This window comes from Planococcus citri, chromosome 2 (assembly GCF_950023065.1).
Source record: "Planococcus citri chromosome 2, ihPlaCitr1.1, whole genome shotgun sequence".
NCBI classification, from domain to species: domain Eukaryota; kingdom Metazoa; phylum Arthropoda; class Insecta; order Hemiptera; family Pseudococcidae; genus Planococcus; species Planococcus citri.
In genome coordinates this window covers 18636459-18654668 of record NC_088678.1, presented here as the reverse complement: position 1 = coordinate 18654668, position 18210 = coordinate 18636459, and the positions used below count along the sequence as shown (strand labels likewise).

General features: G+C 34.4%; 1 protein-coding gene across 2 annotated transcripts; it reads left to right on the top strand.

The window, feature by feature from the left end:
* The first annotated feature begins 4892 nt into the window (after positions 1–4892).
* Positions 4893–15175, top strand: LOC135834879 (two pore potassium channel protein sup-9-like). 2 transcript variants are annotated; one of them, XM_065348856.1, is made up of 4 exons: positions 4893–6386; positions 6465–6544; positions 6701–6799; positions 14748–15175. In XM_065348856.1, exon 1 carries the CDS (start codon positions 5048–5050, stop codon positions 6107–6109), a length of 1062 nt encoding a protein of 353 aa, XP_065204928.1. In that variant the 5' UTR covers positions 4893–5047; the 3' UTR covers positions 6110–6386; positions 6465–6544; positions 6701–6799; positions 14748–15175. The 2 variants fall into 2 exon arrangements, with proteins under 2 accessions (XP_065204928.1, XP_065204927.1); XM_065348855.1 differs by lacking the exon at positions 14748–15175 and adding an exon at positions 10834–11874.
* Positions 15176–18210: the final 3035 nt, after the last annotated feature.

The following is an 18210-nucleotide window of genomic DNA, read 5'->3' as shown; positions in this document are numbered from 1 at the left end:
ATGTAATCACCTGGGTCACTCCTAAGCAAAATATAATATCGTTATCTTCGACGGAAGCCGAATATATAATATTGCTCTATGTGAGTATTTAAAAGAACTCACATGGACTACCAGATTGTTGAAAGAATTGAAAGAGAATTTTGAAAATCCTGTTCCGGTCTTTGTTCAAGATAACAGATCAACAATCAGTATCTACTTCGAAAAATCCGTCTGTGTCTTCAAGAAGATCGAAGCGCATTGATCTTCGAAAATATTTATATCAGTGAGAAATCAAGAACCTTCACTATTGGTTTACAATATGTCATTTCTATTCCAGGATATCAAAATTAGCTCTATCATCAATGTTCCCCGAGATTCTATGTTCAATTATTGTAAATGTAACCCTATCGATGACAAAACGATATGTTATTGTGGCTGTTCTCTTGAACAGATTGAAAATTTTACTCTTTTTTTTGTCAAAATTGCAAAAAAAGAAGCCTGTACTTATTTTTCTTGAAATAGCCAAGAAGGTTTTTTGTTTTTTTTTTTTTTTTTCTAAATTGGTTGGCAAATCTTTTTTTGATCGAGATTTCGTAAAACTCTCGATCCATAATGGGAGGGGGAAGCTCACCCGGGACAGCAGGGGACTCCTCGGATTCGTTTTCAGTACATCAAAATGGACCAGTAAGTATACCAAAAATCAGCTTGCCACCTGGAGATTCACTAAACCTCCTATTTTTTGCTAGAGTTACTGGATGTTCGTTGTTTCAAAATTGTTAAATATATACAAATCTTTAAAATTTCCTGAAACTCTCGCTATGTTTTATTCAAATAGTTACTGATAAATCTTACTTTTTTGCCCCAATTTGCAAAAAATCAAGCACTTCGAACAAATTTTCAAAATAACCAGAGATGTCCACATTTAAAAATTGCCAAAGCAAGCCATCAGCTATTCACTGATTGCAAGATAGTTTTTGCATTTGCTTTCACCACATTGGTTGATTGATGGTTGCCTGGGTGCTCCTTGAATACATGACAAAAAAAATCGCGATTTCTTCTGCTCCCAGCCCTCAAAGGAAAGACTTTTGGTGAGGAAATAATTCCCTAAGTATTTTTTATTTTTTCCATTTTCGAAAAACTGAAGCTGCTGTGGTGAGCCTCTCAATTTTCAAAAATGTTATAAAATACAAATTTTAAAATTTCAAAATTTCAAGTTCTGTTATCTCTAAAAAGTCTTTTTTGAGTAAAATCAATTCTCACGGCAATTTCAGCCCCCTACAATGAAAACCAAGCTGACCCCCTAAAATAGCGGTAATTTAATGTAAAATACAAATTTCAGCTATTCTAGGGGACCGACTTGGTCTTCTAGGGATGGATTTAATATCCTGATGAGAGTTAATTTACTCAAAAGAGACTTTTTAAAAGTGTTAGAACTTGAAATATTTGAATTTTGAAAATTTTGCTTTGAAGTTGGATTTTAACATTTTTTTTTTTTAAATTGGGAGGCACACCTCAGCACGAGTTTTTCAAAAATGGAAAAAATTAAAAATAGGGAATTATTTTCTTACCAGAGATCATCATTTTGAGAGCTGGGAGCAGAAGAAATTGTTATTTGTTTTCATGTATTCAAGGACCTGTGGTAGCACTTTTGGAGCTTCATCGAACGGCAACACTGCCAATCATGTTTATCAATAGATATGAAATTATTTCATCAGATTATGAATAATGTACAAGATATGAATACATTCGTGTATATTTTTATAATAATAAATAATGTTTAATTTGAAGACGTTTTAATGAGTTTACAACATTGGCGCAGTATGGTAGTGTAGTTTGCAACGAAAATAATGAATCCCGACATGGCTGCAGCAATTCTCAAATGACTCACCAAACAGAGTAAAGCACTAACCAATGCTGTGGCATGGCTAACAGAGCCCTCAGTCACAACAAGCAATGTTTTGAACACCACTACATCCTTGCAAGGTGGCAGCTCTTTGGTTCTGACACTCCCACAAGAAAAGTATGATGAACAAAATGAAAGCTTTGATAACTTTATAGCCAGACTTGAAGTTTATTTCAATGCGTATCATACAACAAACAACAAAAAAGCTTCAACCTTGTTGAACTCACTATCGCCCAAGATACATTTGCTTTGGTGAATAATCTGGTCTATCCGGATGATATCAAAACTTCATCATACACTACCCTAAAAAAACTCATACAAGATCACGTCTGCCCTAAGCAACAAAAAATACCAGCTCGACACACGTTCCTGAATTGTAAGCAACATGAAGGCGAATCCATATCCGACTACATTGCTGACAATGAGCTGCATAAATTAGAGGTTGATTATAAGTACACAAATGATTTTTCAAACAAAGTGCTACGCGATGTATTTGTGAGCAGACTACATTCTAGACCTATCCTCAATCGTTTATTTGAGGAAGATGACCAAGAACTGCAGCCGTTTCAGAAAACATATTCATTTGACAAGGGTGGTCAATCTCAAAGCGCGGCAACTACCCAGTGTATTCCTTGTGGTTTGAATAATCATACCACAGCAAATTGTATGAAGAAGAATATTTATGGTGTAATTTCTGCAAGGCTCAAGGTCATGTCGCTGAAGTTTGCTTTAAAAAGAAATGTGTCGCTGAAACGCAGTCAGCCGATGAGTCCAAGTCTACAAAAACAAACTCCAACACCAAACTGAAAGGTGTGAAACCAGTTTCAAAGCACAAAGACGTTAGTGAGTATGACAATTATAACTTTTTGACCTTACCTGTTCAAACTGTTCATTTGTGCTCTGTGCAAGATGACAAATCTCCAATCATGATCAACCTGAAAATCAATGATAATCCAACCCAAATGGAAGTAGATTGTGGCAGTCTTTGTGCAATTATGAGTAAATCGGTTTTCTGCAATCTTGGTGGAAATTTATCTATGTTACAGCCGACTGCCTGATCATTTAAACCTCTAGTTCTCAAGAGGGGGAAGATGTGGTAGAGCTTTTAGTGCTTCATCAAACAGCAACACTGCTGATCACGTTTATTGATAGATATGATATTATTTCATCAGATTATGAATAAGGTACGAATAGTTTTAAGATACGAATACCTTCGTGTATATTTTTGTAATAAATAATGTTTAATTCGAAGACTTTTTAATGAGTTTACAATAGACCACTGTATGGAACATCCATCGATTCAACTTAGAAAAATATTGAAAATTAAATTCCCAATTAGTCTCAAATTTAATGCTGATTACAGTTATGTCGAAATACTGTTTGTTGATCAGCTATAAACTGAAAATTCAAAAATTTATTGCCATTTAAAAATTGCGTAAAAATTTCTGATGGTGCTAAAATTCTAATCATCACGACGCAAACAACACTGCTGGTTTCTTTTTCGAATTTGGCGCCAAAATATTGCTAACCCGCCGCCCTCAACATGGTGACAATTGTCACAAACCGGTTTCTTCCTGCGTTCGCTCCGCAGGAACGAGTGATAGGGTAGTAACGACTCCTGGTACATATGCGTGTATGTTCTGCCGTTCATTTGCTGTGTTCAGAAGGTTGCCTACTTTTTTATTTTAAGGGGCAGAAATTTTTGAACAATTTTTGTAAGAAGCTTGAAATTTTTTACCCCTTGAATTAAAAGGACAGGCAAATTGCTGTGCACAAGCAAGTTGGACATGGACACACAATTATCAGTGAGGAGTCAAAATGATTCCACCTAACTTTAACTTGAAAAAAATAAAATATCAGTAAATGTGGAAAATACGAATTTTTTTCTAAAATGTTTGCCCCTTAAAATGAAGAAGTAGGCAAAATGCCCAACATGAGAAATTAATGGAGCAACCTTTACACACTCCCTCTAGATACCACAATGCCATACCATATTTTGTTCTGGCACAGGAAAATTAATTAGTCGATGGTATTTTTCCATGTTGAGGGTGGAGGGCTAAGCATTAAGTATAATAAAATCTAATCTGTAATTGGCTTTATTGAAATACCGTTCGCTGATTGGCTATTTATCAAAATATTGTTCGTTGATTGGCTATAAGTTGAAACGACTACTTACCATGAAAAAGTAAAAACAATATAGTTTTTTCGCACTGTCACAATTTGACTATTAAGAGTCAAAATTGTATTTAAAAAAATAATCAATAATTAACTTCTTGAATTATAAATTTTTGAAAACTCGGAGCCTCGCTTTGCTCACGTCTGTTACTTTTTCTTTTTAGAAATCAAACTCTCTCAAAATCTGTCAAGTATTCACTTTCAAAAAATGTGTAAACAAAAAAAAAAAAAAAACTCCTCACATAAAAAACAATTTTTTCGAACTTGGAATTTCTAAAAATTCATTATCCACATTCTAAAATTTTGAAATCGAAAAAATCGAACTCTTTACACGAAAAGCATTGTGTGTTCACCTATAAAAATACAAATTTTTGGAAGCTTTTGCCTTTGTTACAGTTGGGTTAATTTGTTTCTCTTTTTATTGAGGCTTCTGAAAATTCAACAGGAAAAATCGAAATTTCTTCATTAGTGATGATGAGCCATAAGAAGACCTATCTACATAAATATAATACACGTATCAATTGGCAGAATTGTTTCCCCATATTTCGTTTTATTCCGCATTGGTATTTTTTTTCTCATGTCATTCGACAAATTTTCGGTCATCCCCCCCCCCTCCACCCAACAAAACCTTCAAGTCCGTCCCTAGTTCTCGACGACCCTGAAAAAAACTCGTGAGAGCAATAAAAATCACAATCTCCGAGATATTGGCCCTTCCGAGAAATTCTGCCACGTGTTTTTTTGCTTAGATCCGTCACTGGACCGGAGGTAAACATCAGAGAGAGAAACGTGCGATTAAGGCCGACGAACGCGAAAGGAGAAATAAAATTAAAATAAACAAAGCGTAAACGGCGTCAACGTATGTACGTTTTTTTACGCTGGCGTATCTCCAATAATACGTAAAAAGTTACAGTTATTAATAGAGAGTCGAGCAGATTAGAAAATTCAACATTGTTTTTCGAATAGTACGATCGAAACCGCGTTTAACTAACGATGGAATCGGGCGCGCATTCTTTGCATAATCTCTCATCCGGCGACGAGCACACTTCAGAGGCGTCTTCTTCGGAAACTTCGTACTCGGTGACCGATCCTAAGAAAACAGTGAAACGTTGTTGTCGTAAAATCGTCACGTTTATGTGTACGCAGGTCGGAGTCGGTGGACTAATCGTAGGCTATGCTGTATTCGGTGCTTTTGGTTTTCGTCAAATCGAAGGCTCCTATCAAGACCCTAAAATCAAGCAAGTAATCGCCAAGATGAACGAATCTGTTGAGATTTTGTGGAGTATCACGAACAAGCATAACGTGTTGAACGAGAGCACTTGGAATAAAGAAGTACAAGACGTATTGCTAGATTTGCAAAAAAATATCACAGTTTCGGTGAAAGATGGATATAACGGGATACCAGGCGAACAAATGTGGAGGTTTCCAGCAGCCTTGATGTTCTGCCTATCTGTCTTCACGATGATCGGTTATGGTAACATAGTCCCTCATACAGAGGCTGGTAAAGCGGCCACCATAGTTTACGCAGTGTTTGGCATACCACTTTATATTCTGTATTTCAAGAACATGGGCAAAGTACTGGCGCAAGCTTTTCGGTGGACTTATACGTGGATTTATCGATGCAGTATGGAAGATAGTCATCCGAAAATGAGTGATAAAAATGATCCAGCTCCGAAAAGAATTATCGTACCTTCGACAGCATGCTTGTGGGTATTATTTGCATACGTGGCGACAGGGACTGCCATGTTTTCGAGCTGGCAGAGCTGGTCAGTCATGGATAGTGCGTATTTTTGTGTAACCAGTTTATGTAAAGTCGGTATCGGAGATTTCGCTCCGGATAATTTGTTAGTGTCCGAGGACGGCGACCCGACCAGATTGGTGTTTACATTCGTGTACTTGTTGTTCGGTATGGGTATTATTGCCATGTGTTTCGATTTGATGAAAGAAGACGTGACTGCGAAAGCTAAAAATTTAAAGAATGATATCGTATTGTGTTTTGAAGATATACAATCGAAAGCTATAGATTTTTATAAAAGACGAAACTCTCTGGAGTGATAATGTATTATTTTTAGACCTATTTTCACCTCTCTCCATATCCTAAAAATTTGACTTTTTGAAATTTTTTTCTCATTTTCAGTATTGATAGTAATTACTCTTTTTTCCATGCGATCTCGATTCATAATCATTAACAGTTCAACAAACTTTTTCATAGATCTTTCCTTTGAAAACATTCCACATGAACCTCCACCAGAGGAAATTACTCGCACCGTCTCGCCGGAAAAATTCATACTTGAATCTCCGCCACATGAGCTGGTTTCAAATTCTTCATCAGGTATAGGTTTTATTAAACTCGTGAATTTGTGATCATTTTTTGGTTTCTCATTGTATCGATATTTTTTAAATTCAATAGACTCTGAACCCAACTATAAATACTGCGTCTTTCCAGAAAAAAATTCTCTCAAAGATGACATCACTTCTACAGCAGAGCAGGTGAGACTTCAATTTGTTGCTATACTTATCACTAATTTTCCATCCATATTTAGTATGTTTGTGTATCTGATATTGTGGATTACATCATTTGCTATTTGCTTTTCAAATTCCAATATCAAGGGAACTGAAATATGTATGATTGTTTTTTCATTGCAGCACGCTTTGGTATGCAAAACGAGAGCAAATCGGCGTATAGCAGCGTGAAATCGAGTACTTCTTTGCCAAATGATGAACCTTTCTCTAATTTTATGCCAGGTATAAAAATGCTACCAAACTTGTAACCGGGGAGCTCGCTTAAGGATCTATTGCACCCCCCCCCCCCATCGATCCAACGGGACAACTTTTTTCTTAAAGGGGGAGTCCTGAGGAACATTTCTAGCCTTTGTACCAAAAAAAAGTAGCACTACTTACAAAATGGCCGCCATATTGATTGACAGGTCAGCAGAAATCTCAGATTTTGCATTCCAACATAGGACTAGCACAAAATTTTTCAAAATGTACAAAGGTAGATCGAAAGATCAAACAAAAATTTATCACCAGTCAAAATTTCAAGTGCTAAAATGCGTTTTTCGATTCTTGGTGAATTTTTAAAAATCATACCTATTTAGGCCAAAAATAAGGGAAAAAATCAAAATTTTACCAAATTGACCGAGAAAGCTGAAATTTGGGATATAACCTATTTTCGACATGCCAAATTGATTGGAAACTGTTTCAAACCGTTTTGATCAGTTCTGGAGCCTCCAGCAGAGTTTTGAAACTCGAAATTCCCACAGAATTTCATCAAATGGAGTTGGGTAGCCAAAATTTACTCTGCCAACTAATTTCAATACGCTACGAAGTCGACTGCAGGTGGATTTCAAGTCCTTTTGGAGTCACTAACGACTCTTTGAAAATTACTGGTGCCTCCAGATTTCTGAAACATGAATGAGAAGCTGAAATTTACTCTAGACTCCAATTATTTTAATACTCTCTGAAGACGACTTCAGGTGAATTCAAATAATTTGGGAGTCTCCAGCAACTTTTTGAAAATTGCTGGGGCCTCCAGTAGATTTTTGAAACTTGAAATTCCCACAACATTTTACCAATGGAGTTGGCAAGTTGAAATTTGATTCGCAAACTAATTTCAATACGATATGAAGTCGACTACATGGTGGTTTCAAATCGTTTTAAATGATTTTGAAGCTTCCAGGTACTTTTTGGAAATTTTAATTTTCCAAAAAACATCATAGTTACGAACTCTCAAAAAGTCGCTGGAGGCTCCAAAACGACTTGAAATCCACCAGCAGACGACTTCAAAGCGAATTAAAATTAGTTTGCGGAATAAATTTTGACTTTCCATCTCCGTTTGATGACATTTTTTAGGAAATTTAAAGTTTCAAAAATCTACTGGAGGCTCCAGTAATATTCAAAAAATCGCTGGATGCTCCAAAACGACTTGAAATCCCCCTGCAGTTGACTTCGTAGTGTATTGAAATTAGTTTGCAGAATGTATTTCGGGTTTCCATCACCATTTGATGAAATTTTGTGGGAACTCCAAGTTCAAAAATCTGGTGGAGACTGCAGACATTTTCAAAAGCTCGCTGGAGGCTCTAACACGACTTGAACTCACCCGAAGTCGCCTTCAGAGGATGTTAAAATTGGAGTGCTGAGTAAATTTCGGCTTTCCATCTCCATTTGATGAAATTTTGGGGAAATTTCAAGTTTTAAAAATCTACTGGAGGCTCCAGCAATTTTCAAAAAGTCGCTGGAGGCTCCAAAAGGACTTAAAATTCGCCAGCAGTTGACTTCGCAGCGTATTGAAATTAGTTTGCAGAATGAATTTCTGCTTTCTCACTCCATTTGATAAAATTTTGTGGAATTTCGAGATTCTCAAAAATCTGCTGGAGGCTTCAGAACTGTCCAAAACGGTTACAACTATGTAGTTCGCAATTCTTCAAAATCGGTCAACATATTGTTGCCAATGAGAGACAACCCTCCCTCTTCAAAGAAATAGATGTATCAAAATTTTTTCCAAGTTCTTAATGAAAACCGTTACGAACCGTTTTGAGCATTTCTAGAGCCTTCGGCAAATTTTTTAATGTGGCATTTTTCGAAAAATTTTACCCCAAATTCACTAGAAATGGTATTAGGCCGCTTTGGAGCTTCCAAACTTCCTTATGACAAAATCTCGCGAATATTCGAACATTCAAAAATTTGCCGGAGGATCCGTGGAACTGTTCAAAACCTATTCACATCTATTCATGTAGATCAAAAATGAATTATCTATATAACAACTTTCAATTTTCTAGGAACCTATTATTGTTTGGTGAAATTTCGTTCCACATTTTTCAAGTGGCCGCTTTTGGATACTTTTGAGTGGTTGTAATTTGATAATGACCACTTTTGGACAAAAAATTATCACAATTAATAAAGAAATAAACGAATATTTTGAGAATTCCTGCATTTGGAAAAAATTAACTTTGAACTTTTCTAATGGTCTGAAAACGATCATTTGCAAGTTCTAAAGATGTACGAGTAAGTAAATTAACGCAACTGAATAAAAAATTGAAGACAAGCCATCAGCTATTTGCTGATTGCAAGATATGTTTTTGCATTTGCTTTCACTATATCGTTAAATGTTGCATTGATTGCTAAAAAATCATTCGCACGTGAATAAAAAAAATAATATCAAAAATTAAATTCCAAATCAGTCTTAAATTTGGTTTTGATAAACAGTATTGCTGATTGCCTTTATGTCGAAATACTGTTGGTTGATTGGCTATAAACTAAAGATTCATAAATTGATTGTCATTTAAAAATTGCGTAGACATTTCTAATGAATGCAGTGCTAAAATTTCTAATCATAGATGTAAACAACTGTTGGTTACTTGGCGCCAAAATATTGCTAGGTAAGCCTTAAAGTAAAATCCAAATCTCTAATTGACTTTATTGAAATACTATTCGTTGATTGGCTATTTATTGAAATACTGTTCGCTCATTGGCTATAAGTTGAAACGACGTTTATGAAAAAGTAAAAGCTATAAAAAATTGAAACAATAGTTGAAAATTTTTTCAGTTATGAAAAATTTGAGCTCAAGCTGAGAAGAGGGTCAAGCGTTCCCCAAAAAATTTGAAATGTTTCCTGCGTGTTTTATGCATTGAGGTCATTTGGCCGCGATTTTTCAACACGCTCCATGAAAATTCGGAAAAAGAGGAAAAACTACCTCCACACAATGTATCATAAATTCACACCATTGAGGTTTAAAATCACCTGCGTGATCGTCTATCGCACAAATACCACATGATCAATGCCCTACAGATTTTATCTACAGAAAAAAAAGTTTGAAACGTCAATAATGAAAACTTATTGATAAGTACATACGTATGTATTCTACATTGTTTTTTTTCACCTCATTGAAAAACAATTTATGATTCGCATATTGACATTAACCTTGAAAAAATTCTGTTGATGGGAAAAGTGTTCTGATTGTCGATTAAATTCATTAGCCTTTTTCAATGCTAGATAGGCATAACCATCGAAATACTAGGTACAATATTCAACTGTCCCATTCAAAATGAAAAATATTACAAATTGCTTAGCAAACAAATACACGAGGAATTATTATCTACGTAATCGAATAATTATACTCATTGGTTCGACTTCATGTACCATTATGTGAATTTATTTATGACAATTGACAGTTTTGAGCGTAATGAAAACATGAGACCAGTGCAATACGCGTTTACCCAAAATTTCTTCACACATAAGCTATAAAACATGACGTAAAAATGATTATAAAATGAAATAAACCAGTGAGCTTGATTATTGTAGTCTTTTGAAAACATTTTCGACGTGAAAATCGTACTTTGGCATAACTAAGTGATCATTCGCAGCTTAATTCTCTGTGTAATTCGAATTTGATTTTATTGCACGTTTTCAAGATGACAGTGAAAGTTATCGGCGTATGTTTGACGTTATCGTGCATTTTTCAATGCGCATTGGGTAACTTCAAAATTACTGAAGAGCAATTAGCTCAATTTAAAGGGTAAGATAACTAACCCATATACCTACTTGACATACTCGAGTTCTTCTCAAAAATTACTTAATTATCAGCTTAAAATTTTCGAGAATTAGCGTTCCGCCAAAAAAGAACTAAAAAGGGATCCAATGAAGGTTTTTTCTCGAAAAGGAATAATTTCGAGTGCCTGAACTTCATTTTTCAAAGCATTTTGGAATCCGGCGAAGATTCCTTCGTCAGTATAAAACCAACTAACTCGATACTGAACAATCTTTACGATTTTTTTTTCAGGGCAGATCCCACAAAATATTGCGGAAACAAACAAAATATGGAGAAGTTTTGCAGTACGATTGTTAAGGAAGGCAACGGGGAGCCCGAAGTAGGACCATTCAAGAAAGGTTATCCAGAATGTCAGTGTACAGATGTTAAAGTACAAAAAAAATGCGGTAAAGGTACAGAATTGACGTCAATCAATGTAATCGTTTGTGCATGGAAAAAAGAAAACTTGTATTACGTTTATGGTAAAGGACAGAAGCCAAATAATGTGATGTCTTATGAAACTGACGATAAAGGCATTTGTAGTTTTTATAAGGAGTATCCTTACAAAGGCAAATAACAGAGAGGAGAATAATAGTGAAAACTTTGGAGAGAAAATTACTCGAAAATATCTCGACTGCGAATGTTTCTTCTCATATGAATTACGTTGTTACATTAATATTAAAGCTGCATAATTATTAATATTTTTTTATATTTTAGGTATTTTCACATTTTTTGTAATTTTTGTACTTTTTCCGATGTGTTTTTTAGCTTTTTAATTATTATTTTTTTTATATCGAGTTCGCAACTTCTCACGATGTTTTCATCAAATTTTTCTCATTGACATTTCTTTTGGCAAGTTTTTTCAACATTTTTTGTTTTTTTTCCTTTTCTTTTTTTTACCATTTTGCATTTTTTCGTAGATTTTTCTGATTATTACGCGTACAATTTCAAATACTTGATTGAATTTTTTGCAATTTTTTATTTTTTAGAAAAGTTTTTTTCAAACATGGTATTTTCAACGAGTTTTTTTTTGGCATTTTTATGTTTTTTTTCGAGATTTTTCGCAGTTTTTTGAAACGTTTTTGAGCTTTTTTACTTGAAGTCTTTTCAAGTCTTTGTAGGTATTAATTTTTAAAATTCTGACTTTACGTTTTGTACAATTTCTTTTTTAAATATAGCGTTTTTGAAAAAAAAATAGATATGTTCAATTAATTGCATGTTCACTGTTCAGCCAATTTGACAACCCATCATCTTTTCCTATATGCATGACCAACGACCCATGTGGCATAGCTACTACTCATGCCCTTTAGGAGACCTAATTGATGGCCGGGGGGGGGGGGAGTTGAGTGATTTTCAAAATTATGTTTCCCGTGTCGTAGAGGTCAAAATTTATCACTGAGAATTTTTTCAGAAAAAATGAAAATGCTTTTCTTAATTATGGCTAATACTTAGGTACATCCCGTGAGGCCTTGATACGCTGATATTACGCTGACGTACTTTACGCCTGAAATACGCCAAAATAACCATGGTAAAATTGTAGTATAATTGTCGTAAATATGAAAATTCTGCATACGCTCAAAATACTGCAATATTACAGTGGTATCTTTAGCGTAAATTTGCAGTTGGTACCATCAACGATGCATGTACCAACGTATATTCAGAGTACAAAAGCGAAATTTACGGGCAATAATACGCAGGTAAATTTGCAGTAAATTTACGTCAAATTTACCTGCGTATTATTGCCCGTAAATTTCGCTTTTGTACTCTGAATATACGTTGGTGAATGCATCGTTGATGGTAACAACTGCAAATTTACGCTAAAGATACCACTGTAATATTGCAGTATTTTGAGCGTATGCAGAATTTTCATATTTACGACAATTATACTACAATTTTACCATGGTTATTTTGACGTATTTCAGGCGTAAAGTACATCAGCGTATTATCAGCGTATCAAGACCTCATGTGTGCCTCACGGGATACCGAAAGTTCATTCTTATTCATGATTCTTTACCTTAAAATTGAATAAAAAAAAAAAAAAAAAAACGATATTGCTGTTTTGTAGCAAACAAAATACTAAGACAGAGTACTTTCAGATAACCCATTTCAAGGAAACCCTCATGTGGTCCCCCAAATGATGTTGATCTCCTTGTATGATGCCTGCAAAGTTGAAAAATATCATTAAAAAAAATGAAGAAATGATGTCTGTAGTCACAAATTATTTGAAAATATTTCATCTCGGGTCAAAATACCTTCTTCTAGATACGTACAGTAATTTATTCTTTTTTCAAGAAAACCTTTTCCTCAGTCCCGCCAACAATTTTGGCCAACATCTACATAGAGACCTCACAGTTGAAAAAATCGAAAAAAATTAAGGTAAAATATTCTCTGCAAGGAAAATTTCAAGTCATGGATGTGTTTTTGCTTCCACCTTTGGATTTTTGCGGTTTTAAAATGACAACTTTTGGGCAAAAAATTATAACATTTTTATAAAAGAATGAACGAAAATTTTGAGAACTTCTGCATTTGGAAAAAATAAACTTTGGACTTTTCTAATGGTCTAAAAGGGATCATTTGCCAGGTCAAAAGATGTCCACAGGTCACCTGATCTAAAAAAAAAAAATCAAAAAAAATTGAAACGATCATTGAAGATTTTTCTAATTTTGAAAACCTTGAGCTCAAGCCGTGAGAGGAGGTCACACGTTGGACAAAAAATTTGAAATGTTTCCTGCGTCTCATTAGGGTCATTTGGTCAAGACTTTTTCCCACATTCCATCAGAATTCGAAAAAAATTGAAAAACTTTCCACTAAACAGCTCACAATTTGACTAAAAATAATGGCTTTCAATGTGCTGAAAAATATTATACATTATATGAAACCACTTAATCAACATCCTGCAGATTTTATACAGAAAAAAAAAGTTTGAAACTTCGATAAAGATAACTTATTGATACTTACGCACAGAATTCTACATTCTACAACTGTTTTTTGTGCCTCATTGAAAAACAAATTATTTACTTAGGTATGATTTGCGTACTGACATTATAACCTTGGAAAAGTTCGGTTTGTCGATTCAACTCACCATTAGCCATTTTCAATATAGGTACTCGATAGGTACACCATCGCAATGATAGGTACAGTATTCAACTACCCTATTCGATGTGAGAAATATTATGCACAAATTGCTTAGTAAATAAATATACGAGTAATTATCATCCGCGTAATCGAACAATTATACTCATTGGTACGGTTTCAATGTACCATTATGTGAATTTATTAATGACAATTGACTTTTAAGTGTAATGAAAACAGGAAGCCAGCCCAACACGCGTTTGCCCCAAATTTCTTCTCACATACGCTATAAAACATTATGTAAAAATGGTTATAAAATGAAATAAAACCAACGAGCTTGATCGTAGTCATCTGAAAACATTTTTCTCGTGAAAATCGTACTTTGCCATAAAGTGATCATCGCAGCTTTTCTCTGTGAAATTCGAATTTGACTTTATTACACGTGTTGAAGATGGCAGTGAAACTTGTCGTCGTATGTTTGACTTTATCGTGCATTTTTCTATGCGCATTGGGTAACATGAAAATAACTAAAGAGCAATTAGCTCAATTTAAAGGGTAAGATAACTAACCTATATACCTGACATACTCGAGTTCTCAAAAATTACTGAATTATGAACTTGAAATTTTCGAGAATTAGCCTGCCGCCAAACAAGAACTGAAAGTCTTGTTTAGAAGTAGATATTCTGTACACTGCTCAGAGTTGAAAAATTCTCAAATAATTTGTACCTAGAGACATCAATAACCAACATCATTTCGAAGACCAAAAACAGGTTTTTCTTTAAAATGTGCTCATGTACATATTTCAAAAGATTTTCCCTTTTGAAAAATTTTCAAAAAATTTCTAAATGTATCAATTTTTTTTCTTTTTTAAATTTTTCTAAATTTGGAGGCTCCACACAAGAGAGCCAACGTCATTTTGGGATCCAACGTAGGATTTTTCCTGAAAAAGATTAATTTCAAGTGCTAAACTTTATTTCTTAAAGCATTTTGGAATTTAAAAAAAATGAAAAATACGAAATGAACCGGTGCATGTTTCTTCGTCAGTAATACCAACTTACCCTATACTGAACAATCTTTATGATTTTTTTTTTCAGGGCAGATCCCACAAAATATTGCGGAAACCAACAAAATTTGCAAAAGTTTTGTAGTGCGATTGTTCAGGAAGACAACGGGAAACCCAAAGCAGGAACCTTCAAGAAAGGTTATCCAGAATGTCAAGACACAGAGGCTTATGTACAAATGAAAAGTGGTAAAGGTACAGAATTAGCATCAATCAAAGTGATCGTTTGTGCATGGGCGAATGAAAAGGAGTATTACACTTATGGTAAAGGGCAGACGTCAAATAAGGTGATGGTTTACTCTGTTGAAGGCAATAATGCTAAGTGTAACTTTTGGAAAGAGGTGTCATACAGTGGCAATTGACAGAAGAGAAAAGTGAAAACTCCGAAGAGAAAATTACTCGAAAATTTCTCTACTGTTGAATGTTTCTTCTCATGTTATGTTATATACCTAAACTGATTAAAGCTGCATAATTATTGATCTACTTTTATCCTTTGAGTAACTACTTATATGTGATCGATCAGAGAAAAGTTGTCAACATCCAATACCTAAATTTGAATAGGTATTAGAAATCGAGTTTTTCAACTTCGCGGACTTTTTTTTTTTTCTACGAAATCTTTTCAAGCAACTACAAATACTAAATAAAACATCACTGGTTTACCTAGAACTTCAAGCAGTAGAAAATTAATGTTTTTTTTGGATACCTCATTGAGAGGAAGATGAGAAAGAAAGAAACTGTGGCACCCCTCACATGGTTAGGGATCAGCCTCGCTCGAGGAAATTTCAAGACATGAATAACACTATAGTGATATGAATTATTTTTCATGAAAATTCAATTTTAGGACAACTCCTCTCCCTAAATGTTAATTATCCTTTGTCCCCAAATAGAGGGAAGCGGTGCACATGGACCTAAAAAATGAAACTTTTGAGTAGTGCTATTTTGATTTTTACAACCTCAAAATGACAATTTTTGGGAAAAGAATTAACACATTTTATACCTAAATGAATTATAAACAAAATATTTTGAGAACTTCTGCATTTGGAAGAAATGAACTTTGGACTTTTCTAATGATTTAAAAGCGATCATTTGTAAGTTCAGAAGACGTCAATAGGCTATCCTGAACGAAAAAAAAAAACCATTTCAAAAATGAGAGAAGAGTCAAAATGTTGGCAAAAAAAATTGAGAGTGGCGTATTCTGCAACTGCTTTTTCACCTCACTGAAAAGCAATTTATGATTTGCGTATTGACAATAAGTAACCTTGGAAAAATTCTGTTTGTCGATTCAAAATTCACCATTAGCCATTTTGAATGCTAGATAGGTATACCATCGCAATGATAGGTACAATATTCAGCTGCCCTATAGTCAAAGTTAATCGAACTGCTGCAATCTGTAAACAAAACCTTGTTATCAGCTGGATTCAAGCTGCGAAAATATCAATCAAATTCGAACGAATTATTCGCTAAAATCGATCCAGCTCTGATTGAACAAAATCTGACAGTTCAATTTGGAGATAATGAAGCGCTTTCGATACTTGGCTTAACCTGGAACCTGGTGTCCTTCTATCAATAGCTTTGCGTTGCAAACCGATATTCCAGCGTTTACAAAAACTGTAACAAAACACCAAATGTTGTCTACAATATCAAAAGTTTTTGATCTGCTTGGCTTAGCCTGTCCAGTAAGGATTTGAGGCAAGCTCTTATTTAAATGATTGTGGAAACTTGAAATATCATGGGATGATCTTATGTCCTCTGACATCGAATTGCTGTTCAACACGCGCTTACCTGTCTGATTTAAATTGTTTATCAAAGTTTGTAATACCAAGATACCATACATATATGTACAGTATGACACAGAAGTAGTGCCCGGTGGCTTTTATTTCTAAGTGGAAAGAGCTAGAGAGATGAATGAAGCGGCGTTGAGTAGGGAAAAATAAGGGCTTTCAAAAGCAACCTTTAAAATTTCAGGCCCACGCACAGGGTGTCCACAAATTGAAAAACCAGTTTGGTCAAAAAATTCAAACTGGTTTTTATTGGCGCAATGTATTCTACACACTGAGGCGACAAAAACGTGATATGAATTTTTTGAAATCGGTTCGTTAATTTGCAACCAGTTAACAAAAAATACCCAAAAATTGTAGATAGAGAAAAAAGTTTGAAACAAAAGTTGTAGAGCATGAAAAATTACACAATTCTGTATAATCACATTTTGAAACCGGTTCATTGGTTCGCATTTAGCTACCAGTTTTTGACAATCACGTAAAAATTGAAGATAGAGAAATATGCTTGGAACAAAAGTTGTAGAGCGTGAAAAATTGAACCATTTTCACTGATCGGATTTTGAAACCGGTTCTTTAATTTGCAACCAGTTATCAAAATTACGTAAAAATTCTAGATCGAGAAAAAAGTTTGAAACAAAAGTTGTAGAGCGTGAAAAATTACACAATTCTGTCTAATCACATTTTGAAACCGGTTCATTGGTTCACATTTAGCAATCAGTTTTTGACAATCACCTAAAAATTGATGATACAGAAAAATGCTTGAAACAAAAGTTGTAGAGCGTGAAAAATCGAACCATTTCCGCTGATCAGATTTTGAAACCGGTTCTTTAATTTTCAACCAGTTATCAAAATTACCTAAAAATTGGAGATCGAGAAAAAAGCTTGAAACAAAAGTTGTAGAGCTCGAAAAATCACACAATTCTGTCTAATCACATTTTGAAACCGGTTCATTGGTTTGCATTTAGCAACCAGTTTTTGACAATCACCTAAAAATTGAAGACAGAGAAAAATGCTTGAAATAAAAGTTGTGGAGCGTGAAGAATTGAACCATTTTTGCTGACCGGATTTTGAAAATAGCTAATTAACTTACAATCAGGTAACTTTTGATGGCTTGCTGCGACTTAATGAACCGGTTTCAAAATCTGATCAGCGAAAATGGTTCGATTTTTCACGCTCTACAACTTTTGTTTCAAGCATTTTTCTGCATCATCAATTTTTAGGTGATTGTCAAAAACTGGTTGCTAAATGCGAACCAATGAAGCGGTTTCAAAATGTGATTAGACAGAATTGTGTAATTTTTCACGCTCTACAACTTTTGTTTCAAACTTTTTTCTCGATCTAGAATTTTTACGTAATTTTGATAACTGGTTGCAAATTAAAGAACCGGTTTCAAAATCCGATCAGTGAAAATGGTTCAATTTTTCACGCTCTACAACTTTTGTTCCAAGCATATTTCTCTATCTTCAATTTTTACGTGATTGTCAAAAACTGGTAGCTAAATGCGAACCAATGAACCAGTTTCAAAATGTGATTATACAGAATTGTGTAATTTTTCATGCTCTACAACTTTTGTTTCAAACTTTTTTCTCGATCTAGAATTTTTACGTAATTTTGATAACTGGTTGCAAATTAAAGAACCGGTTTCAAAATCCGATCAGTGAAAATGGTTCAATTTTTCACGCTCTACAACTTTTGTTCCAAGCATATTTCTCTATCTTC